This window comes from Schistosoma haematobium, chromosome 1 (genome assembly GCF_000699445.3).
Source record: "Schistosoma haematobium chromosome 1, whole genome shotgun sequence".
NCBI classification, from domain to species: Eukaryota; Metazoa; Platyhelminthes; class Trematoda; order Strigeidida; family Schistosomatidae; genus Schistosoma; species Schistosoma haematobium.
Genome location: NC_067196.1, coordinates 52,033,419 through 52,045,490, shown reverse-complemented (window position 1 = coordinate 52,045,490; position 12,072 = coordinate 52,033,419). Strand labels below are relative to the sequence as shown.

Below are 12,072 nucleotides of genomic sequence, written 5' to 3'. Positions count from 1 at the left end.
GGTGTATAAGGCTGGGAGTAGGGATTTAGTTAGTAACTATAGAGTCGTTAGCTTAACTGGTGCAGTTGTAAAACTGATGGAAAAAATTATTCGGATATCTGTTATAAACTATGTTGAAGGGCATAATCTTTTCTCCAGGGCACAACATGGTTTTCGGAGAGGCCTATCATGCTTGACAAATCTTCTCATTGCAATAGAAAATTAGGCTGCTACAAAAGATCGGAATATTCCTGTGGATGTGATCTTCATAGATCTAAGTAAGGCCTTCGATAAGGTCTCCAACTCTGGTCTTAAATTTAAACTGGAACGTTTTGGAATCCATTATACAGTCATAGATTGGATAAGTAACTTTCTCCATGACAGGAGATAAAGGGTAAGGGTAAATGGGGCTCTCTCCCCGTGGGTACCTGTAAAAAGCGGGGTTCCCCAAGGTACAATCCTCGGTCCTCTTCTCTTTTTACTTTATGTAAATGAATTACAAACTGTAGCAAAATCATCCGTTCTACTCTTCGCTGATGACATATAAATTTGGAGACCCATACACAGTATGTCGGATAGGATAGTATTACAGGATGATCTTAGCTCATTGGTGGCATGGTTGGGCAGGTGGTCTCTAGAAGTAAATCCTAATAAGAATATGGTGATGCAATTAAATAACTATGATGAATCGTATCACTACACAATATGTGGATTCGTGCTACCCAAAGTAAAAAACTATAAAGATTTAGGAGTCATATTAAGCAGTGATCTCAAAACCACTAGTCACTGTAAGGCTGCTGCTGCGAAAGGCTATAGGGTATTACGGTCTATTCGCAGGTCCTTCCAGTATTTAGATGAAATGTTTAGATTACTATACCCGATTTACGTGCGACCACATTTAGAATATGGGATTCAAGCAGCGAGCCCTTGTTTGAAGTATGAAGCAGATATGTTGGAAAGAGTCCAACGACGAGGTACTAAGATGGTACAAGGTCTATCTGGCCTATCTTATGAAGAAAGACTGAGACACCTTAACTTATTTCCGTTATCTTACCGTAGAATACGGGGTGATCTAATATTGGCTTATCGTATACTGAATGATGGCCTTGGTATTAACATGTCTTATCTTTTACTTTCGTCTAGGACTGATCATTTGAGAGGACATTCGAAGAAAGTTCGAAAACCGAGATCAAATCGTTTACGTCTGGAGTTTCGTTTCTCGCACCGAGTAGTGGATTACTGAAATTCCCTACCAGAACACGTAATACCAGCACCTGTTGATATATTCAAAACGAGATTGGACCTCCACAGTTTCACAAACTGCAAAGAATAATATAGGTCGATGGACCTCCTATCCTTATTACTGAAAAGTTTCAATTGAAAGCCGTTGAAGTTTCCCTCAGAATCCTTCAGCTTTCCAAACTAGTTATGGGGCTTCTATCAGTCTTTCGTTTCATGAGGGGCAGAGCAGAAAAAGTTTCAACTTCATATAATCCCGACAAATCCCTTTAAGACCCATCTACATACTTCTATCTTGACTACGAGTCAGTCTTCAGTAATAAGGATAGGAGGTCCATCGACCTATATTATTCTTTGCAGTTTGTAAAACTGTGGAGGTCCAATCTCGTTTTGAATATATCAACAGGTGCTGGTATTACGTGTTCTGGTAGGGAATTTCAGTAATCCACTACTCGGTGCGAGAAACGAAACTCCAGACGTAAACGATTTGATCTCGGTTTTCGAACTTCCTTCGAATGGCTTCGATATCTATTTATCCTCTCCATGCACTAACCAAAAGCGCAGTCTACTAATTCCAGTGGACCCAGACATGTAGTTACTTAATGCAAGATATACTTCAATTAGATGTTCGTCATTGATGTTCTGCTATCAACTAAAGTCTACTTGTTTATAAGAAAAATAGAGGACAAATTATGCCAGTTTTCATTGCGTTTGCAGCCAAGTTTGGCATCTGCGTAGTCTACAATAGTATGATTTGGAAAGTAACTATTCAAGGGACTTTTCTGTACGTCAACCTAATCGCCTTAGAGATTCCGCATGTGTCTTTTCTCTAAGCCATTACCAGTAAATCTAGGTCTCATTCCAAAGTAGGATTTTTAGTATACACACCTGTCGTACAAGTGTTACATGAACATTGGTAAATGCTTTCCTATAAGTTCAGATTTTCCTATAACCCTTGGCTGCAAAGGGACAGCTGTTGGTCGTGGTCTCTAATTACTGGCTCGCTTTGACTTCTAAATCATTGTAAGAAGAACTAATTAAACATTCTCACCTGTTCGCTGCTCCTGGTGACAAACGTACCTGAATTCACAATATCTCACATCAATTTACTAAATTGCCCATATTGATTTCCAAGATATTTTTATCTCTATCCTTTCTTACTTCTCACTATCCAAGTCATCAGTTTTTTTTAATCAGTTTGCGAATAATACGAAAAATTTGTTTATCACTTCTTTGTACATTCTGCTTCGATGTCAGGTAAGACAAGTGACAGATAAACTTACGGTTGAAACACCATCAAAATAACAAGTGCTATTTATCGAATTAAAATCAGGCTTCCTTAGCGTATCAATATAAAATAACTCATTTTTCATAATTAGAGCAAGTGGTTAGATGGATTTTGACAAGGTTGTTACTCAGAGGGTCAGTTTTCAATCACTAATTATGTATGTAAAGTAGATGCTTGTAATTTAATGGGAGGCATACATAGAACAAAGATAATAACTCTACAATCGTATTCGTGGTTAGACGTAAAAGGAAAAGTTAGCAAGTCATTCACATGTAACGTAGAGCCTGGGTCATATACATCATTTCAAGTTGTATCATATTAGCACAGCGAGATAACACGATCAAGACAAATCGCAGAGCAACATGAGTAGTCACAGAGTTATTACTATTAAAAAAGCCTAGTTATAGAAAGGTGAAAATGTATAAGGAGATTTTGAGATTTAAGTTTTAAGGAAGAACAAAGATTAAATGTACCTACTACATTTTGACCGGTTCTGAATCGTTGATCGACGTTGCCAACCATTGGTTACGATAATTGCACATCGAACAACATTATCCTTCAAGATATGCAGCGGTTAGGCATAGTACGTGTTCCAACTATCCCAGTTAGTGAAGACTCACAACTTTATCGACCGATTTTCTATCCTTATCTCGTGTTCTATGCTTAACTTCATTGCTGCTTACTCGGTGTCCAAAAATACACCACAAGTGCCTCAAAGACACTAGCGATCAAGCGTTAATAAACTGCCGATTTCTTCTGTTTTCAATGATACGTTTTCTTTCACACCCTTACAACAGGATGGGCCGAACAGCCGCTTAGTATATTCGTTCTTTTTCTGGCAGACGAACATCTCTCCTACGCTACAAATGATGCAAGTTGTTAAAAATGAAGCGAAGTTTCATCACACACACCAATCTATTGGGGCTAATGTGACCTCCAAGACAAGTGAAGCCAGCTACAACATAGGACCAGGCACATATATGCATCGACCCAAGTTCCCATACCTCGTTAGCATAACAAGATGAATATCAAATTCATAGAAGTAGTTAATTCAGTGGTGGTAATATATAAAAGAAAGATTGCATATAAGGATACAGTACATATGGAAAGAATTAGCTGGTAGAAAGAAAGGTATAAAGTAATTTTAATCTCACGGTTTAAGGGAAGACAGAGAGTGTATACACCGACTCCATTGTGATCGATTCTGAGTCATGTCACCAAGAGTCTCTAACCATTGGTTACGATAGTCACGCGGACCCTAACCAAGTGGTTTGCATTTACCAGCATGGCTCAGACTAGAAGTTAGTGACTTCAAGCGCTGATGCCACGTTTTGGTTTGGCCGCCCCTAACTTTCTTCCAACCATCCCGAACACCAGTTAGCATTGCATGTCGTGGTAATTGGTGTTTGGGCATACGTAACACGTGGCCCAACCAACCCTGAGTCTCATGAGTGATTACCAAGTCCAACAGAGAAGAACCTTGGTTAGCACCAAAACGTGTGGGTTTGGATACATGATGCACTAATGCGTGCTCCATTACTGTTATCAGGAACCTACTATCAAAGGAGTTTATAGATCCTTCCATGGTCATCTCAGTCCAACTAATATCAGGTGCATTAAAGTCTCCTATTATCAAGCATCTAGTATTTGCACTCCAAAGATGAGTGTGCTTTAAAATAAAGTCATCAGCTAAGCTAAGTCCAAGTCATGGACTAACCAAGTTTCTGTCACTGTTACAATGAGTGGCCTTAATCTGTCCACTAATGTTTCTAGTTTATAGAACTTATACTACGAGCGTTGGCATATAAAACTCCTAGGTAGAACAGCCTATCCACACATGTCTTGGTAGCATTCGCTTCCAAGACCTGACTATCCAAAAACCCACTAACCGGAGATCTTCCTGACCGTTTTGTCGATGGGTTTCTAGTTCAGCTAGTGCTTTTTTCCCTTTTTATTCTATCTTTGAGAGACATATCAGGTCTAACTCGGACGTTGGAATTGTGACAACGAGCGCTACTTAATAGGAGATCCCGTTGCTTCGCCGACCCTAGGATTACCTTAAGGAGTCTGCATGGTCGGGGTTCAACATTTCCCTCGGTCCTCTTATCTATTCTAACCAGTTTTTTGACCTGAACTCCCTTAGAGTTATCTGGTAAGATACTATGAATATATTCTCCCAGCTTCTCTAAATTATGTGCGTGTCCAATTTTGGTGTCAGGGTCGGTTGACTCCAGCAATTTGCTCACAATAATATTCGATGATATTAGATTTTTCTTCTCAGTCACGCCAGGGTGGGTTAGACTTCCGGCCACATTCGAACACCACTCCATTTACTCTGCTTTGGACAACTGGCTAGTAGTATTATCATCCTTCACTTTGAGTATGATTCAAACACACGCGCCTGATGAATAAGTTTATCATATTTTGTTTATGAATCCGTAATTGTCGAATGGGTTGCATTTTTCCTGAATTTAATTACGAAACCTCCTTATTGTAGTAACTTGTGAATTGAATATAATTATAACATTCATCTCAGTAATTATTTATATGAGTATTTTCGTGTACAATTCACTCATTTGATTGCTTCTTAAATGGAACCATTTTTGTATACTTATTAAACCACGTAGTCTAAGTGGATTATTTCCATGTGATTCTCATATTCTAACCTACAGCCCCAATAAGCGCTAGATAAAGAATATTCAGTTTCTGTTTTCTAGTATCTTTACTTCTTTTCAGATTCCCACCCACAAGTAAAAAAACGTAATGAGCTTACCTCATTTTCCGAAAATGAAACTGAATGCCCAGTTTGTTTGATGCCTATAGAAGATCCACTGCGACTTAGTTCATGCGGTCACTTCGCTTGTTCAGTTTGTTGGAGGAATTTCATCTCGTGTCAAATAGAAAACTTTGCACTGGCTCATCTCACATGTGTAGCGTGCTCAGAACTATTGCAGCCATCAACTGTGATTCATCTCTTGTCTGCTGTTTCGACTCGTCATGAGTCTTCACAAAGTCCCGTAAAAGATAATCAGTATGACCGCAGTTTATCTCGATATGAAGAATTTTTACTTCAACAAGCAATGTCCTGTGAACCAGAAGCGAGATGGTGCCCAAGAGGTTGTGGGTAAGTGCTACATTTTTTACTGTTGAATCCAGCTATACTCTCCATAGAGATGATGGTTTTTCGTCCCCTCATTTTTAAAATTTACAATTCTGCATGAACACGTAAATATTAGCATAGTATGGCATTCTCATTTTGAAACTATGGGTATTATGTGCACATTACTTGTACCTTCGTCTCTTTTTTTAATGAGGAAACTCATCAAATATGTCATTTTTTACATACTAATTGGTCGTTGATTAGAAGTTAAGGCTGCACTCGTTCACTGCTACGTTATAACTCAACAGTTTTCACTCTACTTATTCATTATGTTTGAATTTGGTCACTCTACTTCAGTCCAAATGGCCAAATAGTATATCTAGTTCATCAGATATGTAGCTCAGAGCATAGTTAATAAGTCTCTAGTTCGTTAGTCTCATACATCAAACTACCTATCACGGAAATAATTCTTTGTGACCAAAGGGAATCCAGTTCCTGGATTTAGTTTCCTCTATTTTAGGATGTCTTTAATGCTCACGTAACCACGACTTATTAACTTTAAAGATACTATTTCATCTCACATTAGCGAAAAAAACGTCTCGGATATAATCCATTTAGGGATAGACGATTGTTTTTGGAATTCGAAACTTAAGTAGTTGAAAGCATTCGAAAAAAAGACAGTTTACATCTCATGAACTAGTATATTATGCAAAAATTAAGTCTGACAGTATCTTCCAATCGTTAATGTTTCAATGGACTTCTGATCATGTTTATTCTCATGTTAAATATTTTGTATATAAGCATATTATTTTTGCAGATAGAAAGCCTATTCCGGCTAATGATCTTGTCTTTGCTATCAAATCATTCGGAAGTCGGTGTCAATGTTTCGGCATGGTAATCATTTATCAGTCGATTGATTTATGATCCTTATTTATACATTAAAAAACACGAAATTCAGCAAAAGGATCGATTTTCAACTTATTAATAATCAGTATAATCGTATATATATACAATATTTGTGCAATCGAAACACCATGTAAAATCAATAAGTTAACGTAGCATTGTAGCGAGAATGGAATAAAATTGGTAAAATGTCTTCATCACAACAATTAATGGTCTTTATCACACCCACATTGTCACTGAGTCTGTTATCGCTTGATCAGAACTCTGTTCATTCATTTTAGTAGTCTTTAATTCACGAATCGTTCGTCGAACCGTAACGTAAATAGCGCAGACTAAAATATTCATTAACAATAGAAACAGTGTGAAACATTTACTTATATATCCGAATTGCAGCACATCGTATCATTCAGAGAAAAACTAATGGGACAAAAGTAGTGACAACACTAGTGAGGATGTGGGAGACAATATACAGTGTTCGAAATAATAATTCTTTCGATATTATCAAAAATGAAAATGTATATGAATCATTATAACTATATCTTACTAGTAATACATATAACTAGCCATCCATTTCCTATTAACTTCAACCGCTAACCATAAAGCCTGTGTTTTTGTCCATGGTTTCAATCAACATACAACATTTCTTTTCTAACCACCTTAAGCCCTCAATCCCACCCTCCATCCAGTTTACATAACACTTTGACGTAGTCGATAATTCGCTGTATGTATCACATCCTAATCATCTCAATAAAATGTTCACAATTTCTCTAACAAACTTACCTACTTTTAGTTGGTAATCGGTTCTCAATTCTATAATTGTACAATCTATGATCTCACCACACATGATTGAGTGAAAAGTCATTAACGACCCAGTATTTGTTACTGTCTACTCTCAATAATAATATTTTACATCCAATTAATAGAAAAGGAGCTCACAATCCTAGTCATTAGTATCATAGTTCATAAATGAATCCCCAAAGGATAAAACTCACACGAAAATATTAAAAGAGAAACATCTGAAAAATCAAAAAGCTTTTGCTTTTACAGAATCAGATAGTCTATTTCTGTATACAATTTATCACTATATTTAATATTATCCTCATACAGTATAAAATAACCTCTCAAAATATGTATTATCCAATCCTTGAAGAGCCGATATACTTTCTGAACTTACTCTAACTTGATTGGCTCCCACATTTATTTAATGTGTCAAACATCTGTAACTGATAGATGTGGAATTATCTCTAAAAGGTTCATTGTTTTATAGTTTCAATTAGACATCTGTCTACCTAATTCGTATACTCAGCTCAGGATAGATGTATATACATATTTCAAGGTCCTAATTATGTCATATAACAGGCTTTGGAAAAGCTGTGAATAAAAAGAAAAATATTTTGTAGTTGTAGCAGTAGTAGGTATTTGAAGTGGTTCCATTTTATGTTTAATTAGTTCTTCATACTACATGATATTTTATCATTTCAGTTATGGATTGATAGCACACTCCTTCCACGCCTGTCCGCAAATTGTCTGTCTTCATCCAATGTGCGAAGGACGTTCATTTTGTTTTAAATGTAGAAGACCTTGGTCCACTGATACAACAAATGAAAGTTCGTCAGATCAAAATAATGTTATACATATTTGTCCGGCTGAACAAGATATGCGTAGTAATGCATTAGATGGACTGCGCTCTTTCTTTGGTATTCGGCGTTTTAGCAGGCAAATATCTGGTCAAAATTTAATAACAAATGGCCCTCAACCAAAAGTTTCTGATAATATTTTACCAATACATTTAAATACCTCGACTTCTATGAAGGGAAAGCGTTCCCATGTACTGAGATCTTATCCCAGTTCTACCAACTACTCCAATGATACTCGATTATCTATGGAAGAACTATTTACAAACGTAGATCTTGAGAGTGCTAATACTACTGCTCCTGTTTCAAAGGAAAAGTAACTACCTTTTTAATTATGAATATCCATTTGAAAATTCATCCTCATTCGTTTTTTTTATCTAATTGCCTTTATTCTAATTTATGAATATATATATGGTAGCAAAAACATTTAATTTGACAAATTGTTTATTATCATAAATTCTATCCTCACGAGTGGTTTTATAATTTCTTCTTTAGACATCCGATCTCTGAATATGATGTGGTTAACTCTTCTGAATCATCTCCCAAAGTAAAGAGACGTCCTTCCGTAGATTCTAATGATCAAAGTGAGTTTTTAAAATAGTAATCGCTTTATTCAATATTGTACGTTTAATACAATTTAGGACTTTCAACATACAATGTTTTAACAAGTTTCAATCTTGATAGACGTTAAATATATATATAAAACAGGTAGACAAAATTACATTACAATGAAATCTTTATAAGAAAATAAGGATCTTCACAACGTTGAATAAACTGCAAATTCTAGAGTATCAGTTTTTGGTTAGTTGCGTAGTATATATGCTAAGTACGTTATTGTACGGAGCCTGTGCACTTTTTACCTGCGTAAACTCTTATATATCTACATCTTGTTCCGACAGACGATATACAATTGGTGAGATGTGATTAGAATGAATGATTCATATTTAATTTTGCCATGGCATTTACAGTTAACTATACAAAATAATCACAAAATGCACCTGAAGGTTTTGTAATTTCTTAAATTTCCCAAATCGTGAAATGTCTATTTCCAAAGTTAAGTAACTGTGCTTTTATTTTATTAATTATTCTACTAATTAAGAGGCTGGGGAATAGAGTCAATAATCATATGTAAGAATTAGTTATATAATGCACTAACTCCCGGCTAATTTATAATTTTATTACCGTTCATTTCGACTGTTTTTCTTTCAAACTATGAAACGTACGTCTGTAAAATATATTCCTCTCGACACATAACCAAATAAATGTTGCATAAAAAATTCTTCTGACAAGTGCACATGATGATATTGTTGTAATGAATTCAATGTTGATTTAGTAGTGCTATGTGACATTAATCTCGCAAACGAAGTACAGGTTCGTACTTAGACTTCAACCATATTTTTATACGAGAACTTCAAAGATAAATAATGTCACATACTTACAGCTTACAAATGTCTTTCAAATTAAACTAATGCAAGTCATTGTGACTAAGAGAGAATTTGATCAAAGACTATCAAGATATGAATAAGTGAAATTTGTAGTTTCTTAGGTGAGTGTATTTCAGGAGCAATGAATTTAAGAGACAATAAAAGTTTATAAATACATCAAGTAGAAAAGAAGGCATAAAAATACAGAAAAGAAATTAGTCACTGTATGCAAATCATGAAAAAATGATTGGTTCCAATAAAGCTATCAATAACACTTGATTTTCAGTCAAAAAACTAAACTTGTAACAATCACAGCAACTAATCAAACAAAAAATTAGTTGACTTGTCTATAACCAGTCAATTTAATTAAATCACTAAACAGCTGATTTTAATGTTGATCATCGTGACCCGTATAACCTTTTTTATCAGTGCATCCAAAACAGACATACAAAGAGGAATAACATATACAAGATAGATAAATGTGCGAATTTCAATTGAAGGCAATTGATTATACTAAATATCATCTGGGTTTTCTTTACTAATTAATGTTTTAGAGTGTGTTTTTTTTACCGAGTGTTATTCTTTTTTAACTAATTGCATTCCAATCAACCAAATCAGTTTGGTATATGGACCATACAAAGCTTCATAAACATTTTATAGTATGTTATACTATATTTCAACGAGAATTTGTGTGCCGTAAAGCTTTACTGTCCTTTATTATTTTGATCAATACAGCTTAGCAGATCGGTTTGTCAATTGTTTACTTGACGTCAACAACTCATTTCATTTAAAGTAGGCGTGGATATATATATATATATATATATATATATATATATGCATGTTTGTATACATGTATTTACTACCAATCAATAGTAAAACAAAGTAGAACCTGGGTCTATAGTATGTTTATTCAGATTGCCTCATGTCGTAGCAATCTTACTCAGTCGTCCAATCGCTGCACCTAAATTCAACTTTCTCTTTTACCCATATAATGGACAATATTCGATTTTGCCAGCTTAATAATAAAACTATTTCGATACCGTTTTGGTGTCATGCATTCCATTGTTTCTTTTCAACCTTTTATACACCCATTTTATTGGTAAACGTTTAATAGACATCTTAAGCTATTGAATGTAAACGTGTTTATTTCACATATATTGATCAGCCACTCAAGATTAAATGAATCTTATAAAAACCGATAGGATGGTAAATATATCGTACTCTGATAATCCTGTTTCAATTTTATTATTCAAATTACAATGTCATTTACCACTGCAATAATTTAAACCATAATAAGTAATATAAATAATGTGTCAAGAACGGTTGTCTTCTTACAACTAACTCAGTTCCTTTTTTGGATAATTTTAGAATATCTTAAAAATAAGTAGGTATTTGAAAAGATTTAAGGGATAACAGATTATTTTAGGGAAATAACCTAAAATAAAATAGTTCATGACTTTCGTTTATATTACATCTTTCATGCACTGAAACAGACTAAAAACATCTAGTGACTAACTTAATCATTAGTGATTAATTACAAACACCTTGACAAGTAGAAATCCATAATCTGCAAATATTTTTCGAATGAATCCAACAAATTGTCTAGAAAAAATTTTAGTTAATCAGATATATTTGTGCGTACGTTGAGGTTTGAAGACGTATGTACTAGTGTACTTCGTTGGTCGATAGAAGTTATTGTTCATTGAACAATAAAACAGAACTGTCCTTTCTCAGAATTCAAATCACAATAACCTAAGTGAGCCGATGGTTATTAACTAACTCCCCTACATACTTACGCCTATTACCCGTAGTGGAGGAGCATAGGTCACTCACCAGCATTCTCCATAGAAATCCGTCCTGGACAATCCTTCACAGTTGTCTCCAGTTGCTATTCATCCTTTTCGTGTCTGCTTTCGATTCCCGACGTAGTGTGTTCGACCCTCCACTTTCCCGTTTCCCTTCAGGGTTCCAAGTTGGGGCCTGCCTCGTAATGCAGTTCGATGATTTCTGCAAGGCATGTCCTGTCCACCTCCAACGTCTTTCCCTAATTTCCTATTCAGCTAGAAGCTGATTTGTTCTCTCCCACAGTAGGCTGTTTCTGATGGTATCCTGCCAACGCATATTGAATATCTTGCGTAGATTATTTATTTATTTATTTGAACACAAATATTGGTACAGGAATGCGCCGAATATATATGCGCCACACAAAACAATGAGAACTTAACGAGAAGGAAAACAAAAAAGAGAGAATAGTAACGAAGAGATTGATGTAAGGTGGTGTTATAATAATAATGGTAAAAGTGGGGGAACGGAAAGGTACAATCAGAAGAAATCTTTCAGGTAAGGGAGACACAACCACTTTTTATGAAGAAAGTAAAAGAAGGTTACAGCAGGATCGCCACTGGCTTCTATTCTGAGCCATATCTGATGACGTCTCTAGCCACTGTGTAGCACCATCTCTCGGACCCCAACCAGGGGGCCGTGAAGGACCGACAGAAGCCAGTC

The 12,072-nt window shown here is 35.5% G+C and overlaps 1 protein-coding gene across 2 annotated transcripts in view; it reads left to right on the top strand.

Moving 5' to 3' along the window:
* The window catches only part of MS3_00001550 (uncharacterized protein), a gene marked incomplete at its 3' end in the record, with an annotated part of 46,005 nt that overhangs the window by 2,633 nt on the left and 31,300 nt on the right, over positions 1-12,072 (top strand). For both annotated transcript variants that reach the window (XM_051209018.1, XM_035733999.2), the window contains exons 2-4: positions 5,243-5,630; positions 7,992-8,459; positions 8,639-8,727. In XM_051209018.1, the coding sequence (XP_051074436.1) occupies positions 5,243-5,630; positions 7,992-8,459; positions 8,639-8,727 (945 nt within the window). The remainder of the gene's footprint in view (positions 1-5,242; positions 5,631-7,991; positions 8,460-8,638; positions 8,728-12,072) is intronic.